Source organism: Oryx dammah, unplaced genomic scaffold, assembly GCF_014754425.2.
Source record: "Oryx dammah isolate SB20612 unplaced genomic scaffold, SCBI_Odam_1.1 HiC_scaffold_11210, whole genome shotgun sequence".
In the NCBI taxonomy this organism is placed as follows: Eukaryota; Metazoa; Chordata; class Mammalia; order Artiodactyla; family Bovidae; genus Oryx; species Oryx dammah.
The window spans coordinates 7,314,632-7,335,374 of NW_024080603.1; the positions used below are offsets into that span (position 1 = coordinate 7,314,632).

Sequence of the window (20,743 nt, forward strand, 5' to 3'; positions counted from 1 at the left end):
CCCCTGGAGAAGGGAACGGCTACCCACTCCAGCATTCTGGCCTAGAGAATTCCATGGACTGTATAGTCTGAAAGTGAAAGTGAAGTCGCTCAGTCGTGTGGCAATTCTTTGCGACCACATGGACTGTAGCCGACCGGGCTTCTCCACCCCTGGGATTTTCCAGGCAAGAGTACCGGAGTGGGTTGCCATTTCCTTCTCCAGAGGATCTTCCCGACCCAGGGATTGAACCCAGGTCTCCTGCATTGTAAGCAGATGCTTTACCGTCTGAAGTGTATGGTCTATGGGGTCGCAAAGATTCGGACACGACTGAGTGATTTTCAGTTTCACACACATATGTATGTGTAATGATCAGTCACATCCGACTCTTTGAGACCGCATGGACTGCAGCCTGCCAGGTCCCTCTGTCCGTGGCATTTTCCAGGCTAGAACACTGGAATGGGTTGCTACTTCCTCCTCCAAGGGACCTTCCCGACCCAAGGGCAGAACCTGCATCTCCTGACTCTCCTGCATTGTCAGTTGGATTCTTGACCACTGAACCAGCTGGGAAGCCCTCAGACATACCACATTTATGTTTATGTGCATAGGTTTATATGTTTCTATATTTTATGCATTTTATTATACTGCACAATGAAACAAAGTCCAACAATAAAAAACCAATTAAATTGTTCACAGGCTATTACACCAGCAGTAATTTTTTTAATGAATTTTGCTAAGACTTTGTTTTAATTCTAATCTCAGCTACACCAAACTAAGAAATTGCTCAGTTGTGATTTTATTTAACCTCTTCAAAAAATGAATTATTAAGTATAATCATTAAGCAAGTTACAGTGATTCAAATTGATTACCTGTCAACTTATGAATAATTTCTGATTGCTTGGACATTTTCTGGGTCAAATTGAAAACTCTAGTGTTAACAGTTAAAACCTTTCAAGGCTACAGTCACCACTTAAGTATATGCCATACCAACAGCCTAAAAGGAAATGCAAGGTTACTCTGATGAGTTGGGGGCTCTGTGACTTACCAGCTGGCTGTGTTTGTGCTATTCTCTTAGGGTAAGTCTTGCTTCGACTTCTTGACACATTCTGATCAGGCCGGGGAAGTTGAATAGAAAGATCTCGACTCATCTGTAGTGCTGTCCTGCCACTTGAAAATACAACATTTTGAGTAACACAGGTAAGACCACACAGCCACAAAATTAAAGCACAGCTCATAAAGAATATCTGCAGTGTATGGAGAGAAAGAAAAAAAAAAAACAGACTCACGCAGATTATATAGGAGCTTCAAATGATTCTCACTGCAGTGTTAAGCAAGGAAGTAACAAAGTCCAACAGGAAAGGTTTGGTTGAGATATAAGTGCCAGCTGAAGAATGTCACCCATCATCTGGTTCTGCAAGAATGAAGCCACTAGCCACTAAAGTTGCTGACCTTCGACATACTCTGAAAGGGATTCAGGACAGAGATTGGGACTGAGGCACTCTGTGGTCTGGGAAAAAGTGGCAGAACAGGCCTTCAGATAGACGTTTTCAGAATATTCTACAAACTTGATCTCTTGCATCTTCTCATACTAGAGAAGCACTACCATCATTAATGGAGACATCTGCTCCTTGTGACTAGCAGCAACCTTCTACAGAGATGTGTGTTTGATTGCACACATTCCCTTAGGGGAAGGTCCTGAGAGCTATCTGAAAGACTATCTCTCAGCCTCTAGTCCTCTCTCTACAAGCACCAATAAAGCTTGACTCACAGCTCTCATGTTGCACTTTTTTTCCCCCTCAGCTGACATAAGGAAGATTTTCCGAGAGAGAACCAAGAAATAATTTATTAAAGGAGGGATCAGGTTTGGATTTAAGTAGAATGATAGGCTAGAAACTGCGGATGCTCATGTTGTCAGCTCCACAACTTAGCAATGAGACCGTGCTCGGCTGGAGTACTGAGGGCCAAGATTCCACATGAGTCGACGTGTCCTCCTGCTGTACTTACAAGGCAAGTCATAGGGCCTCTGCCAGTGGGCCCCGTGGTGAGGCTGTACTCTGAACCCTTTGACACCATCAGCCCCTGATTCCGCCCACCCCACCTGTGCCAGCAAGCACCCAGGAAGATTCAGAGCAGCCAGAATCCCCCGGCACAGCAGCAGCACTTCCTTATGAGTCTATGAGGCAACAGGGTGAGCTTCCCTGAGGAGAAACTAAACTTCTCAAGAACCATGTAACTTAATTTGCTGAATTTCAGTCAACGTTCATTCTACTAAAAATTTATTCCACAGCTGCTGAATCTGAACCAATAAATGACTCTTGGATTTCAAGGAAAGTGTCATTTAGGTACAGAGAAAATGAATTTCTAAGTGACTACTTTGATTCACTATAAGAAGCGCCATCTAATGGGAAAAAAGTCTTTTTATGGCCTCAACCTATTTACCCTCCATTTACAGGACACATGGCACCCCACTCCAGTGTTCTTGCCTGGAGAATCCCAGGGGCGGCGGAGCCTGCTGGGCTGCCGTCTGTGGGGTGGCACGGAGTCGGACACGACTGAAGCGCCTTAGCAGCAGCAGCACAGGATACATATTGGTGGTTCTTTCCCCAAAAGAGATCAAATGAGATGGAAAAAAGCCAAATTTACCTCCTACATACTTCTGTGGAAACTTCCCCTCCTTACTTTCTACCCCATTCATTTTTACGAGAAATAGAGGCCTGAAACATTCATAACAAGCAACTTCTCATTGGGCTAACTGGGGATACGACTTACTATGTGGAATGAAAACGACAGTTTCTATCCATGAGTGTACATACTCCACATTCAAGACTTCATGAAAACCAGGGGGAGGGCAGGGGGGTGGGGGGCACAGAGTGACAGGCTTGCTTTCACTTGAAATTTAACTATTTCCCCTCATATATAGTGAAAATGTATCATATAGAAATCTAATAACATAAGAAAATTGTCATTTATCAACTTTCATTTTGCTGTTTTTACATATTAATATATTGTTAATAAGAAGCTCTGGACACTGGGTTCAAATTCCAGCTATGTCATATCCTAGCTCTCTGACTCCGGAAAACATTACTCAAACCGTCTGTATCTCAGCTTCCTTATTACTAAAGCAACAATAATACCAATGACCACTTTATAGGGTTATTATGAATGTTAAGTAAGAATGTTTCTAAATTTTCCAGAACAATGCCAAGCACATAAAATGTTACATAATTATTAACTAAATACAAAAAAAACACATTTAAAAAATTATTGAGAACTTTCAACAGTTTTAGCTATTCTAAAGGTAGTGCATAAGGTAATACAAATAGCAACATCTCTCCCCTGAAAATCTTTTTAAAATTCTATACAGACAGCAAAATTCCATTATTATAAATTATTTGAAGTATGAAGATAAGATCTCCTTGCAACAGACTTAATCTAAGACTTGGATAGTCTGTACTTCATTGCATGGAGGAAAAAATTTTTGGCCTAAAAACATAACCTAATATGTGGACTACTGAGGCATTTGATAATGAGATTTTATTTTATTATTCAATTTTTCCTCATGGCTTGTTTCTCAGGAATAAAGGAAAAATGAGAAAATCATATCACAAGACTAATAAAACTGAAGTCCAGGGACATAAGCTGACCTGGCAGAGCTGCACAGGACCCAGGACTAGAAGAAGCTTTCTCCCCTCCAGCTGGCCCGGGTGGCACAGCCTGGCAGCCCAGGAGAAGGAACAGCGCCCACAGCCATGTACTTTAAAGCCACAAGCCTGGCTCACAGCTCAGCTCTAGCAGAAACGCGTGGTCGTCAGTAGATTATTTCTTTAATCTCCTAGAACCTTATTTTCCTCGTCTGTATTTCTACTGTTCGTATTAGTTCCCAGCAGAAATACTCCTGTATGGTATTCTTAGTACTTCCTTGTAACAAAAAAGCACAGGGCAAATGCAGAGATTCTCAGTGTTGGTATAAGCGCTCCTATACGCCTAGTGGCTCTCCACAGTGGCAGGAGAGAGCTTTGTCCCCGTGTCACTCACTTGCCCACCCCTCGCCCTGGGGCACACATACTCCCATTCCATGCTGGGAGGTCCCGCCAGCAGCCCTTCTTCAGCTCCAAAGTGAGGCTACAAACAGCCATTGGTTGGGTAGAGGGAAGAGAACGAGACACCTGGGTTCAGATCTCAACTCTGCTGCTTACTAGCTAAAGGTCTTCAGTTCAATTACCTTAGACTTGGCGAGGGCCGGGGAGGGCTCAAATATCTTGTCTATACAAATGAGGATAAGGCCCCTTTGATGGTCACTGAACGTATTTAACAAAGTAACACACATGAAAGCACTTAAGACAAAGTAAGTTCTCAGGAGGACTAGATCTCTTTCACACTTCAAGAAATGTAGCAAGAAGGCTATCAGGGTTCTGCGGGCGAGAGGTGGTTCTCAGGTCTAAGTCTCATTTCTAGAGTATAAGCTCTACACAGCTCATTCATTCATCCAAATCAGGAGTCCTCTACAAACTTAACAACAGGTAGAGGCAAGATTAGTTTTTAAGGGGCTCAGAGGAAGAGAGAGTAGTGTATAACAAAATATTTAACCAAAGACTTAATCAGTCTCTATTTCAGATTACTGGTATCTGATAATAAAGCAATAAATGACTTTGACTGTCACATTTCAGCTCAATCTTTTCCCAAAAATTTAATTTTGAATTTGTGAAAGGATTGCCTGTCACATACCACTAAAATTAAGTTTTCTCCTCTAAAGTAATGACTAGTTTTTTCTCAAAGATGTTGGAATCTCCTTGGTATTCTGCAAGCCCTAAGATGCAAAAGAGAAAGTAGAGACTAGAACTGTCTTTCTCTATCATACACTCCTACACACACATACTCCACTGTAAACACACGTAGAGTTTACACACAGACAACCACACTCACACACCACAGCCACTGGTTATGCCGTTCACTATCTCCCACGGTCTAAAAGCCTACAGGGTAAAGGAAGGAGGTTTCTGTTTCCAGAGTTCTTCCATCCTTCCAGGTTGTCTCCAGAACGTCTCAAAGGAACAGGCATACGATGTTTTTTAAAGATTGGGTGTTATTACTTTTGACAATTAACAGTCATGTACTGGTGACCACCCAGTAGTCAGAGACCCATCCCTGCCTAAGCCTGGCTCTGGGTAGTGGGATGAAACATCCTTCTTCCAGGAATTGCATAATGTTAGTGCTTCCTACATACAGACATTGAGACTCGAATTTCATTAAGATTTACTAAGCAGTTAACACCACCCACAAAATTAGAACAGATTTAGCAGAGCTTCCAATTTGCAAAGGTTACCTTTAATTACTTTTGTGGAAGAAATTATACTTAATATGCAAAATCCAATAACTTCCTAATAATAATTCCCAGAGCGACAGCATTTGCATTTCAATAAATTTGAAAAATCAGGTATGGTAAATTTGTGGAAACCAGCTACAGTGTATGTTAAACAGCATAATTACAAATTTCGCATTATGAATATTAAGACAGATGCTTTTTCACTAGCTTCATTTCAGTGACAAAGAGACAAGTTTACACATTCACTCTATAACCCCTGAAATGTGTTACGTCCCAATGGGAAGAACAGCCCAAATACTCACTATGAGCTGTTTTCCTTAATATAAAAGTAAATTCTCTCTCCTTAAATTCTTGTAATTATATCACTATCTAGGGGAAAACCTTGATAACAAAGTTTAAATTTTTGGATTTCAATAAACACTTTCCTACAAATACCAAGAACATCTATAATATAATAACACTTAAGTGTTAAGTCAGCAAATGAGGAAACATCCAAGTGAATATGTAAAGATTAATGTACTGAACATTTAATATTAATCACTCCTTTACTGATTATCCCTGGTTTCAAAGCAAGATTTTAAAAAGTGGTTCATAAAAGAAAGGAATTAAAATCTGGCATACTATTGTCTTGCAAACACTTGACCTGGTTTGATTTTTAAGTCTCCTAAGTAAGCATTTCACTTGGAGATGTCTCAAATGGACTGACAGAACAGTGTCCTGCCTCCCAAGTCCCATTTCTGCACCCTGCTTCAGTTTTATAGGGCCTGGGACCATCTCACTGCTGCATCACTGCTCACTGAATAATACTGTAGCTCTCTGAAGGCAGAGGTGTTAGTTGCTCAGTCATGTCTGACTCTTTGCGACCCCATGGACTGTAGCCCGCCAGTCTACAGTCTCTGTCCATGGGATTCTCCAGGCAAGAATACTGGAGTGGGTTGCCATGCCCTTCTCCAGGGGTTCTTCCCTACCCAGGTATCAAACCCAGGTCTCCCACACTGCAGGCAGATTCTTTACGTCTGAGCCACTAGGGAAGCCGAAGGCAAAGGTGGTGAAATCTTATTCTTTCTATCTCTGGGCACCTATTATCCTGCCTTCAACATCACAGGTTCTCCAGTTAACAGAATGAATTGAAACAAAACAAATTATTTTTCAAAACATAGAAACTTTCCATTTTCACAAGCACCTGCCTGGCTGCTTGACAATCAAGCTTTCCTCGCAACATGCAACAGTCTGACTAACCGGTAAAGACACAGGCTCTGTCTGGAGTTAGACTGCCAGACGGTGGGCCCAACATCAACACTTCCTGGTTGGTTTCTCTGAAAAGTGACTTGTCTCTGAGCCTCAGTTTCCTCACATGGTATGAGGATAACATCAATAAGACTGCAATGATTAAAGAAGCGATATTGGGACACATTTAGCACAATATATGGCACTGGGTACTGCTCCATAAAGTTAACATATACTTGCTAGCATTACTATGTTGTAAGCATTATACTACAGAAAACATTTGACCCATGATACTGCAACAGAGAATTAACTGAATATCCTAAGAATACCAATAAACTACTATTCAGAATATCTATTCTGTTTCATAATCACCACATAATTGGAGATAACTGATAATTGGACCAAAATGAATTTCTGAAGATAGTAAGCTCTACTACATTCTAAAAACTCTATACTTAATCAAGCTAATGTACTCTTTAAATATCATTAAACCCAGAAAATCATTTTTGTCAAGAAAGTTTAATAAACCGTTATTGCCTATCAAAATAATTGGCATTATGAAAAAAAAATCAGAAAAAAATCAGATCACAAACTTTAATATGCATGCATGCACCTGGATGGTTAGATTAAATATGCATTCATACACACATCCACACACCCCAAAGGAAAAGAATGCCATTTACCTATACCGGTGCTTATAACTCATGGATCCAAACTTGCTGAGTTTTCTTGACAATGAATTTGATTCATTTTCTGGCATTCTAATGAATTTGTAAAAGAAAATTAGAAAAAGACTTACAAATATACTTACGTAACATAAGCAAAAACTACATAGAAATATATAATAGTGCAATACTGCTTAACATATAGTTGAAATATTTTACTCAGTCTACATATTGGCAAAAAATAATAATTGATTATTTTAAAGCTAATACTTAAAACAACCATCACATTCTACTATTTTATACAAGTATGATATCAAAATACTCATACTTCCTGAAGACTATTAAATATATCATCACCCTTACAAGGAAGATTTTGTTGTGAATAAATTTAATTTCTCTACTTAAATTCTCTTAAGAACTTTGTCACTGTTGGTTAACCCAAGCCAAGGTTCTCATGGCAGTTAATCATATCTAATGCTATGGTTCACTCTTCTTCGTACTTTCCATTCTATGGTACATTCAACACACAGCTCCAAGTGGAGTTTCTTGGCCCCACCCCACTGATGGAGAGGTACTGTCTCAGACATTTTGGGCTACATCCCTTTCTGCATACAAACTCCTCAAAAGATGTGGATCATTTTATAATACTACTCCTCCAGCATCATACTATTTGGAAAAAATGTTCCGTGTAAATCAAAAAGGAAAAAGGGGAAGGATTAATCTAAATTTGAAAACCAAAAATAGTTTAATGTATAACATTACCTGATAAAATTTAATCTTTACACCATAAGAATGTGAAACAAGTAGTACCCACACAACCCAACGGTCGGTGCTCTGCCTGCATCTTTGCGACCTCCCAGGAGCACACAAGGCAGATGTCAGCTCCTCACTCATCACAGCATCTGCCGCCCTTACTTCCCACTCCCCATGCTCCTGTCCTCTAAGCGCTGGGAGGGCCCCACAGCGCAGTCCCTTTCCTCTCTTTACTGTTTCCATAGGCGACTGTCTGCCTACTGTCTGCCTTATTACCTACAAAATTTACATGACGAACCTTGGTCTTTTCTGTAAGCTTTGCATACCCAGCCACCCATTCCATATTTCCAAGCTAGGCATTTCAATTTTAGTGTGTTCACAGCAGAACACTTAACGCCCACCAATACCAAAGCTATACTTTTACAGAAACCTAAATAGCAATCATCCTTGATCCTTTCTTATAGTATGGGCAAACAAGCAAACAAAAAATCTACATACATGTGCATGTAAAAAAGTTAATAAAAGAGAAACTTATAAATTTCTTCTAAGAATAGAATTCTTGTTATAAAAGCAAACACAATTTTCATTAGGCAAAGGAACATACCTAAAAAATGTATGATATTCTACACTACATTTCCAAAGATGCTTGCAAGCAGTTTTACTTCGAGCTTCAAAAAAGAATGAGGTTTCACTGCACTAAGAGAAAAAAAAAATGTGAGAATATAAATTACAGACCATAAGATTTTTCAGATGACAGCCACCTTCTAGGTACCAAAAATTCAAGCAAGCAGAGAAATCATTGTTAACACATTAAAAAAAAAAAAAAGAACAATTATCTCTTGATAGAATTACAAAATGTAAGTGCCATGTAAATTTTAACACCATCACCTCTACTACCTTTTTCTACATCACCCCATGACTGCAAATAGTCACAGTGATGGCATGGAAGCACTGAAAACTCTTCTGCCAGCAACGTGCACCAGAACAGGAAAAATACTGACCACATGGAAATCAAAGCCCCCCAAAAAAGAAGACACTCATAAATCCAGTTCTTAACTGTATTTTTTCCAGGGATGTACAGGCCACACTTAAATGAAAGAATCTCAAGAGGGGCTGCAGGGAGGGGCAACACCATCATAGCAGTGTAATCTGGGCAAGTTACTGAGTTTCTCCATTCTGCATCAACTTATTGGGTGAAAGAAATTAAATGACATGACAGATGTGAAGTGCCATATACTAGGTATGCAATTAATTTTCACAATTATTTTAATCTGGTAGTTCCTTATCTATTTTATACATATACAATATCTATTTTATATTTATATAGTTTAATACATAAGAAACAGAGGCAATATTAGATGTAATTTGAATTATACAGGAAAAGATACTATTTTTTAAAGTGACTTAATAGAAAACCAAGCAAAATACAGTATCCATACGAAAATAATAATAAACCACAAGCTCTGTGAAGTTACATAATTGCTAATTTACTTTCAAATAAAAATCAAACTCAAGTCACAAACGCAGAAATGCCTGTGGAATAAGGTTTCCATGGATTCATATACACAAAATTGTCAATGCAGAAGAATAATTGAGTGATTCCTCCCCCTTCACACATCCTTTTAGCAAGGACAGAACATTTATATGCAGGAAATTTCTTCCCAAGTCCATCTAGAATGAAGCCGCCCAATTTAGGAGTTTATTTGCAAAATGAAACGGTGTGATGGAAACAGAGCCAATATACGCATGTTACAGCAAGACAACCTGTAATTCCAAACTTCGTCAGGTGAAGGAAGGAACTTGGGCAAATCTAGGTTTCTGAGCTGGGTGCAGCAAAGTACTAAAATATAGCGAGTGGAAAAACCTGGGGACTTGGATGGCAGAGGAATGCACAATAGCGCACACTGTTTTGATTTTGAGGCGCCCATAGAATTGGGAACTCCACATGCCTAGTGGGCCGGTAAATATGCAAGGGCAGGCTGAGGAGAGAGGTTGTGTCTGCTGGTATAGGTGATTTTACCCGAGAATCTAAAACAGTTTGCTCAGGGAGAGAGCACAGATAATGATGGGATCACAGTAGAGATGCTCATGACGGTGGAGTGAGAAAGGCCAACATGGACCAGGAGACAATGGTGTCAGAGATGGTGGGGGAGAGGGCAAGTCTCCAGTGACCCAGAAAGGTCGCAGGGCTTGGAAAGAGGTCACCGCATTTCATGGGGAGAAATCTTCAGTGGCTTTCATGAAAGGGGTCAGGATTTAAAAAGTAGGGATGAGTAAGAAAAGGCAATGAATTCAGAATGTGTCTTCCTCAAAAGCAAAAGAAACCAGGGGGAAGCAGTGGAAATCACAGAAGATCCTTGGAGGCAAGAGGGAGACCAAGCATCTGTCAGGAGATGGGGATGCTTAGAGGGGAATTTTTCTTCTTTCACTTTTCCTTTTAAAATACATACACGTGGTAAAAACACCAAAAGTTACCAAAGTGGTTACACAATGAGAACTAAACCTCCCTCTCACCACTGTCTCCAATTCCCCTCCCCAGAGGCAACCACTATTAAGAGCTTCTTATATAACATGCCAGTGTTTTGAGGTGACTGGATTATCCAATATATAATGCACAGGCCATTAATTTTAAAATACTGAGGCTCTGGCTGTGTATCAGGATAAATAAGATAAAGTCAGTATATGGGACTTCCCTGGTGGTCCAGTGGGTAAGACTCTGTGCTTCCACTTGTGTTCTATCCCCAGTTGGAGAAGTAAGATGCAGCATGGCTTGTCAAAAAAAAAAAAAAAAAAGCCAGTATAAGACAGGGTCCCCCTGGTGGTTTAGTCACTAAGTCGTGTCCGACTCTTGTAACCCTGTGGACCGTAGCCTGCCAGGCTCCTCAGTCTATGGGATTCTCCAGGCAAGAATACTGGAGTGGGTTGCCATTTCCTTCTCCAGGGGATCTTCCCCACCCAGGGATCGAACCCAGGTCTCCTGCATTGCAGGCAGATTCTTTTCCAGCTGAGCTATCTGGGAAGCCCCAGGCTCCTCCCCCACTCCCCCAACTACCACCTTTCTCAATATATCTCTCTGTCAGCAACTGAAGCATTAAGAGATGGTGGCTGCTGATGACTACTCTGTGACAGAGACACCTTCATGTTTTATCAAGAACATCCAAAACTATCGTGGAATTGACATATTAAATCAAATTTTCACAAAGTAAAAATTACATATATTTAATTACATGTATTACCTAGATTTCCAAAATGCAGGAGAAAAAAAAAATTTTACCTTGAAAATAAAGTAAATCTCCTCAAACTTTTCTTGGACTGGTATTCACTCTATTCTTTAATAAACATCTGCATTCTTTTACTTTTCATATAGACACAAAACTACCATCACCTAATGATCCAACCAGAATTTTAGGATCCAACCAGAATTGGGTTTTCCCAGGTTTCCTTGCAGATAAGGCAATGGCAACCCACTCCAGTACTCTCGCCTGGAAAATCCCATGGACGGAGGAGCCTTGTGGGCTGCAGTCCATGGGGTCTCAAAGAGTCAGACATGACTGAGCAACTTCACTCTCACGCGTTGGAGAAGGAAATGGCACCCCACTCCAGTGTTCTTGCCTGGAGAGTCCCAGGGACGGGGGCGCCTGGTGGGCTGCCGTCTGACTGAAGCGACTTAGCAGCAGCAGCAGCAGCAAATTTCCTTGGGTACAAATTTATTAAAGGAACAAAAGAGTTTCCCGCAGGCCCCCTAATTACTTCTGCCCCATGCAACGACAAGTATAAACTCATTCCCCCATTCAAACAGGGCTTTAACACCAGCTGCCTGGATTTTGTCCCACTGTTAGCAGAATGATCCAAATATTAAAAGGTGAGTTGATATAAATAAATTTTTTAAAAAAGAGCCAGGTACTCTGAATAAATTCTATATATTTTTGCCACTTAAAATAACTGCTGACATTATTGTAACTGATGTGATATTTAAATGTCTTGCCTTCCCTTGTGGCTCAGCTAGTAAAGAATCTGCCTGCAATGCGGGAGACCTGGGTTCGACTCCTGCCTGGGTTGGGAAGATCGCCTGGAGAAGGGAAAGGCTCCCCACTCCAGTATTCTAGCCTGTAGTATTCCATGGACTGTACAGTCTGTGGGGTCACAAAGAGTCGGACACGACTGAGCGATTTTCACTTCTTTAGGGACTTCCCTGGTGGCTCAGACGGTAAAGCGTCTGCCTGCAATACAGGAGACCCAGGTTTGATCCCTGGGTCGGGAAGATCCCCTGGAGAGGAAATGGCAACCTACTCCAGTACTCTTGCCTGGAAAATTCCATGGACAGAGGAGCCTTGTAGGCTACAGTCCATGGGGTCACAGAGTCAGACACGACTGAGCGACTTCACTCACTCACTACCTGCTAAACCTTGTCCAAAAGGATATGGACAATTAGCACCTTTCCATTTGTTCATATAAACACAAGTAGCTGCTTAACTTCAGAAGTTCATTCCAACCAATTGCTAAAATACTTTATCCAAGAATCCAATGCATGCTTTTGGCAAAATTTTTCAAATACCTTCATAACTTCAGCCATTTCATGCCAGAAGCAAAGCTATAGTCTCAATCTACTTTTTTTATTTTATAAACAGACCAAGCTTAAGTCACCTCTAACTCAGATAACACATGGGGGTTCATCATACTGTGGATCTCTAAGTAAACGGGGTTCAAAGTCCCAATCCCATCATTTGTAAGAATTCAGGACCCAGATCAAATGGATGAATTCCCAACCTAACTCCCTCTGTTTTTCTCACTTTTCCCCATCTTTGCTGGCTGTTTCGCTTTGCAGCTTTGAAGAAATCAATCTGTTTTGAGCCTGACTTCTCTGAAGGGCCTTGAGTTTACTGACAGGGTCATGGAGGTGCTCACACGGCAAGTTGCTCCACAGTTACCTCTCCCTGGGTTCCAGCTTCACTGCCTTTCCCATGCCCAACAGCCTCGCCACACAAAGCCCTTCTCTGACTGGTTCCTCGCTGCTGCCTTGGGAAGCGACCACAACTGGACAGTCTGCCTTCCCCAGCTTCCCTAGAAGTGCGGGGATAAACATCTCAATCCTGTCATTACATATTCATCCCATCTCCAAGGTCAATTGAAGTAACCTAAGGCACACTGCAAAGGTCAAATACTTAAAAGAGATGAGTACTTCTAACAATGGTAAAATGCAATCATTACATAAATATTGGAAAGGCCTACAGCAGAGAGGTTCCTTATCAATGATCCACAGAGACAGAGCAGAGGCTAAAAAGAAATGCAAAGATTACAAGACTACAGTATTATGGGATCTTTTTTAAACATTTGATTTCTACAAGATTTATATGTACTTGGCAATTGTGAACTTACTTTAGACACCAGACTAAATAAAAATCAGGGGACTAATAGCAAGTGACTGAAAGAACTTAATTACTGATAAAGAAAAGGAAGGCAAACGGTAGAATGGAAAAAAATTTATTCTTGAACTAAAAATAAATACCAAAGAAATATCACAAAATTTTGAGTATTTTGAGAAATTTTATCTTTATAAATGGTGAGCCTAAATGTAAAATTAAATTACATTTCTATATGTGAGACAGCGGGCACAATATTTTAATCACTTTCCCCGTATCTTCCACTGTTTTCTCATTCCAAATGCAAAGCCATATAAAGAATTCAAGTAAGTTCTGCAATAAAAAAAACTATCAATCTTCCTATTAGTTGGAAAGGCAAGTTAGAAGGGAATTTGAAAACACTGAGTAAAATGTTATCTTGTTCTTTGAACATTATCTTGTTTTTTCTTTACAGAGTGCTCTGTAAAATGTGACTCTTAAACATTAATGTCTCGTGATATTGGCATAAAAAGAGTTCTACGGTCAAGTAAGTTTGGGAAACACCGGGTTAAATGCTCAGATCTTTTAATGAGCCTATTTTACACTGTGACTCTCAAAGAGCTGCTAAGGTAGCCGGTCTTTCCTTGATTTATATGAGCAATAACTTTATTTCTAGAACTCTGGCTTTTATACACTACATATAAACACCCCTACACACACATCACTTATTTTTAAAACTCTTTTTGAAATTCACATAATATGGTTTGAATTAAAAATCACTGTGCATTTCAACAGAGCACTGGAAAAATAACATTAATTTCCATTCCTACATATATGTTGTATTTTACAATAAAAGAACAAAAACAGCAAAAATATTCCAGAACTCTTTTGTCTGCTATGTGGGTAGTATTTCAAATTATACACTAAACATGAAAAGCCTTTTTACCTCTTTTACAAAGAAATTAATTGCATAATGAATAATTGTTTATAACTCTTTTTAGTTATAGACTTCCCTGGTGTCTCAGATGGGAAAGCATCTGTCTACAATGTGGGAGACCTGGGTTCGATCCCTGGGTCAGGAAGATCTGCTGGAGAAGGAAATGGCAATCCACTCCAGTACTATTGCCTGGAAAATCCCATGAACAGAAGAGCCTAGTAGGCTACAGTCCATGGGGTCGCAAAGAGTCGGACACGACTGAGCGACTTCACTTACTTACTTTCTAGTTCATAGAAATATTTATTAAAGAATTTGAAGGGATGTGTTAGATTGTGTTGCATCTCCCCTTTTTCCTTTTCCTCCCAGGAATTTAAAGGAGAAAACAGGAGCCAAAACATTAGAGAATGTTTACATCATGTTTCAGTAAACTTTGAAAACTATTTTGTTGAGATTACTCTTCTTCCTATTTGAAAAAATTCACAGATGCAAATCCAAGATTCCAGATGGCTTGCTTTTTTTATTGTTTTTACTCTTATCTTTTCTTCATCTGCTCTTTAAAGAAACTGTAGAATTTCCTTAAATGTCAGCATTTCTTTCTTATATGTGCCGGTTTCATTTTTTCATGAAAACTAACCCTTATTGCTAGTCTTACAAATGTTTGAAAGAATTTAATAACAAATGTTACTTAAGCTTGTTAAAATGAAGGCATATCTGGTACTATCTACTGATACTCTTAATGTAGAAAATTTTTATAGCAGAATTTAGACATTCCTTCCAAACAAATGGCTCCCTTAATTATGGAAAAACATACATAGCAGCAAATGAAGCTAAGGAAACTCCATGAGCCTGAAAAAGACCTGAGGTCCCCTTCCTGCTATGGCATCCGCTATTCACCTTTCAAGAACAAGTGCTGCCTGAGCCCTTTCCTGTGCAAAACTTTAAGTGCATGAGGGCAAGATAATTCCAACACACAAACATGTACCCGGTGCTTGCTACAAGTCCAACTTTGGACTGGGTTCATTCACAGTACAATCTCACAACCCTGTAAAACAGATTTTATCATGCTCACTTCATAGATAAGAAAAGGGAGTTTCAATGTTGTTCAGGAAATTGTCCAAAGTTAGAGAAGTGAGAGTTCTGAGCTTACATTACGCTATTTGACCACAAGTTTAGTAGTCCATCACTGAATCTGAAAGACTCCAAACCAAACTGTCATATGGCCTCAGGATCCAAATTTTACCAATATAGACTTACACATTTGAACATTTACAGGAAAATACAAATAGTTCAGGTTCACTTATACATTGCAGGTGAAATGTACAATTGCACAGAAACTGCAGGTAAAGGCTGGAGTATGGGAATAAGGCAAAACCTAATATTCACACATGTACTTACCCTCTTAACTGAGCATTCTCACTCCTGAGAACATACCCCAAAGATAGTCTCCAACAATATAAAAATATATTTGCACAAAGTTATTGACTGAAGGAAAAATACATAATTGCAAACTGTCAAGAACTATCAAATGATCCAGCATAAGACATTGGTTGAGTAAATGATTTTATAGACACTCAATAAAGTAAATGCAGCTGTACAAGAGAATAAGAAAGCTCTCAATAATCTAATATAGAGATTTCTAGGAGGTATTACTAAACGAAGGAAAAAGCACAAAACCATATACAGGGACTTTCCTGGTGATCCAGTGGTTAAGAATTCACCATCCAAAGCAGGGGACACAGGTTTGATTCCTGGTCAGGGAACTAAGATACCACATGCCAAGAGGCAGCTAAGCCTGGGTGCTACAACTAGAGAGAAACAAAAAAACCTGTCAATTTTAGTGGTTTGCACAAAGGAATTCTGACACTGCTTGAAATATAGTTTTAAGACCGAACAAACAAGTAAATCTGTTACTGTCGGAGGCTAAGATTCTCATAAGCAAAGAAAGATTATACAAATATGAAATGAGGAAAAGAAGAGCAAGCCCTATGGGGGCTAGATGGAAACTGGAGGTATGGCATGAATTTACGATTTCTAAAATAGGTAGAAATAGCTGTGAAAGAGAGAAGTGAAAAGCAAAGGAGAAAAGGAAAGATATAAGCATCTGAATGCAGAGTTCCAAACAATAGCAAGGAGAGATAAGAAAGCCTTCCTCAGCAATCAAAGCAAAGAAATAGAGGAAAACAATAGAATGGGAAAGACTAGAGATTTCTTCATGAAAATCAGAGATACCAAGGGAACAATTCATGCAAACATGGGCTTGCTAAAGGACAGAAACAGTATGGACCTAACAGAAGCAGAAGATATTAAGAAGAGGAGGCAAGAATACACAGAAGAACTGTACAAAAAAGATCTTCATGACCCAGATAATCACAATGGTGTGACCACTCACCTAGAGCCAGACATCCCAGAATGCGAAGTCAAGTGGGTCTTAGGAAGCATCACTAAGAACAAAGCTAGTGGAGGTGATGCAATTCCAGTTGAGCTGTTTCAAATCCTGAAAGATGATGCTGTGAAAGTGCTGCACTCAATATGCCAGCAAATTTGGAAAACTCACCAGTGGCCACAGGACTGGAAAAAGTCAGTTTTCATTCCAATCCCAAAGAAAGGCAATGCCAAAGAATGCTCAAACGACCATACAATTGCACTCATCTCACACGCTAGTAAAGTAATGCTCAAAATTCTCCAAGCCAGGATTCAGAAATACATGAACTATGAACTTCCTTATGTTTAAGCTGGTTTTAGAAGAGGCAGAGGAACCAGAGATCAAATTGCCAACATCTGCTGGATCATGGAAAAAGCAAGAGAGTTCCAGATAAACATCTCTTTCTGCTTTATTGACTATGCCAAAGCCTTTGACTGTGTGGATCACAATAAACTGTGGAAAATTCTGAAAGAGATGGGGACACCAGACCACCTGACCTGCCTCTTGAGAAACCTGTATATATGCAGGTCAGGAAGCAGCCGTTAGAACTGGACACGGAGCAACAGAGTGGTTCCAAATAGGAAATGGAGTACGTCAAGGCTGTATATTGTCACCCTGCTTATTTAACTTCTATGCAGAGTACATCATGAGAAACACTAGGCTGGAAGAAACACAAGCTGGAATCAAGATTGCTGGGAGAAATATCAATAACCTCAGATATGCAGATGACACCACCCTTATGGCAGAAAGTGAAGAGGAACTAAAAAGCCTCTTGATGAAAGTGAAAGAGGAGAGTAAAAAAGTTGACTTAAAGCTCAACATTCAGAAAACTAAGATCATGGCATCTGGTCCCATCACTTCATGGGAAATAGATGGAGAAACAGTGGAAACAGTGTCAGACTTTACTTTTCGGGGCTCCAAAATCACTGCAGATGGTGACTACAGCCATGAAATTAAAAGACACTTACTCCTTGGAAGGAAAGTTATGACCAACCTATACAGCACATTCAAAAGCAGAGACATTACTTTGCCAACAAAGGTCCGTCTAGTCAAGGCTATGGTTTTTCCTGTGGTCATATATGGATGTGAGAGTTGGACTCTGAAGAAAGCTGCGCACCAAAGAATTGATGCTTTTGAACTGTGGTGTTGGAGAAGACTCTTGAGAGTCCCTTGGACTTCAAGGAGATCCAACCAGTCCATTCTAAAGGAGATTAGTCCTGGGTGTTCATTGGAAGGACTGATGCTAAATCTGAAACTCCAGTACTTCGGCCACCTCATGCAAAGAGTTGACTCATTGGAAAAGGCTCTGATGCTGGGACGGATTGGGGACAGGAGGTGAAGGGGATGACAGATGATGAGATGGCTGGATGGCATCAGTGACTCGATGGACATGAGTTTGAGTGAACTCCGGGAGTTGGTGATGGACAGGGAAGCCTGGCGTGCTGTGATTCATTGGGTCGCAAAGAGTCAGACATGACTGAGCGACTGAACTGAACTGAAACTATGTAGAAGCATGTTCATTTGAGCACATGTGTATGAATATATGTATTTATACCTGTACATATATGTATATTCATGCATGTATTCCCTGGCATTGTCCACTAGGAAGTCTAGAAGCAAAGTCATCCCAGTAGCAATGACCACACTAACACACAGATCTTGACCCTTCTCCAATAAAGAGAACCAGGGCTTTTTGGAGAAATGACTGATAAGAGTGTAAATGCAGGGTAGGTACAACATGCACCTGAAATACCATGAGATTCCCAAAGAAGGAGAAAATAATCAAAACAATGGTAGGAGGCATGTCAAAAGGGCTCCCAATTGGCCATATCTAGGACAATTACAACACCAGAATAGCTAGGTACAGTAGTGCATTAGAAAACACTGGAAAAAATAGGAGTAAGTCCATGCTGATAACAGAAATAAATTAAAAAGAGAGAAGGTGAGGCTCTCACAGTGGAATGTCAAGGACTGACTGTTAAATGTGGAGGATATATGTATATATATGTATGTATATATACATACATATACACACCTAATTATGACTGATAAAAGCTTTACAGCAGAAGAAACACAGCACTGTAAAGCAATTTTCCTCCAATTAAAAATAAAACATTGAGGCAGTGGGAGACTTAGAAAATGAGCATTTTTGTGGATTAAAGACAATCTCTTTAACAAGTGGTGCTGGGAAAATTAGTCAGCCACTTGTAAAAGAATGAAACTAGAACACTTTCTAACACCATACACAAAAATAAACTCAAAATGGATTAAAGATCTAAATGTAAGACCAGAAACTATAAAACTCCTAGAAGAGAACATAGGCAAAACACCCTCCAACATACATCACAGCAGGATCCTCTATGACCCACCTCCCAGAATATTGGAAATAGAAGCAAAAATAAACAAATGGGATCTAATTAAAATAAAAAGCTTCTGCACAACAAAGGGAACTATAAGCAAGGTGAAAAGACAGCCTTCGGAATGGGAGAAAGTAATAGCAAATGAAGCAACTGACAAACAGCTAATCTCAAAAATATACAAGCAACTCTTACAGCTCAATTCCAGAAAAATAAATGACCCAATCAAAAAAATAGGCCAAAGAACTAAATAGACATTTCTCCAAAGAAGACATATGGATGGCTAACAAACACATGAAAAGATGCTCAACATCACTCATTATCAGAGAAATGTAAATCAAAATGACAATGAGGTACCATTTTACACCAGTCAGAATGGCTGCAATCCAAAAGTCTACAAACAATAAATGCTGGAGAGGGTGTGGAGAAAAAGGAACCCTCTTACACTGTTGGTGGGAATGCAAACTAGTACAGCCCCTATGGAGAACAGTGTGGAGATTCCTTAAAAAATTGCAAATAGAACTGCCTTATGACCCAGCAATCCCACTGCTGGGCATACACACCGAGGAAACCAGAATTGAAAGAGACACGTGTACCCCAATGTTCATCGCAGCACTGTTTATAATAGCCAGGACATGGAAGCAACCTAGATGTCCATCAGCAGATGAATGGATAAGAAAGCTGTGGTACATATACACAATGGAGCATTACTCAGCCATTAAAAAGAATACATTTGAATCAGTTCTAATGAGGTGGATGAAACTGGAGCCTATTATACAGAGTGAAGTAAGCCACAAAGAAAAACACCAATACAGTATACTAACACATATATATGGAATTTAGAAAGATGGTAACGATAACCCTGTATGCGAGCCAGCAAAAGAGACACAGATGTATAGAACAATCTTTTGGACTCTGTGGGAGAGGGACAGGGTGGGATGATTTGGGAGAATGCATTGAAACATGTATAATATCATATATGAAATTAGTCACCAGCCCAGGTTCAATGCATGATACTGGATGCTTGGGGCTGGTGCACTGGAATGACCCAGAGGGATGGTATGGGGAGGGAGGAGGGAGTGGGGTTCAGGATGGGGAACACGTGTATACCTGTGGTGGATACATGTTGATGTATGGCAAAACCAATACAATATTGTAAAGCAATTAACCTCCAATTAAAATAAATAAATTTATATTAAAAAAAAAGAAAATCAGCATTTTGCAAGCATCATAGTAAAAGATCTAATCAGGAAAGAGTCCTAAGTCAATGTTAGACCTAAGGGACATTTTGAAGAGCACAGTATTTGCACTGAATGACATGATCCCTCCACAGATTTCCTATTAGTTGTAAAGGAGGGGAAAAAAACCAGCAATTACACTAATTTAATATAACCAACAAGAAGTAGACAGGAGTCTCCATGCTCCCCCAGATCTAACACCCCAGGAGAGCCACAACTTCACCAGGGCTGCTTTCCAGCTGAGAATGCAGAATCTCATCTGATTATAGTGAAATATCAGACAAATATGAAAGTCTACAGTTGACCCTGGAGCAACAGGGCGTTAGCAGTGCCAACCCCCACACAGTCGGCCCTCTGGATCCAGGGTTCTGCTTCCACATGTTCAACTAAGCACAGATCAAGAAGTACCTGTAGCATCTATTTAGTGAAACAAATCCATCTATGGTGGACCCACACAATTCAAACCCCTTGATATTTAAAGGTCAACTGTATTTTCAGAAAGTGAG

At 39.9% G+C, this 20,743-nt stretch overlaps 1 protein-coding gene across 2 annotated transcripts in view; it reads right to left on the bottom strand.

Annotated features, from left to right (window-relative positions):
• The window catches only part of LOC120861001 (band 4.1-like protein 4A), a 289,057-nt gene that overhangs the window by 80,592 nt on the left and 187,722 nt on the right, over positions 1-20,743 (bottom strand). For both annotated transcript variants that reach the window (XM_040236708.1, XM_040236707.1), the window contains exons 11-13: positions 8,549-8,640; positions 7,210-7,287; positions 1,022-1,143 (exon numbers count right to left, since the gene is read on the bottom strand). In XM_040236708.1, the coding sequence (XP_040092642.1) occupies positions 1,022-1,143; positions 7,210-7,287; positions 8,549-8,640 (292 nt within the window). The remainder of the gene's footprint in view (positions 1-1,021; positions 1,144-7,209; positions 7,288-8,548; positions 8,641-20,743) is intronic.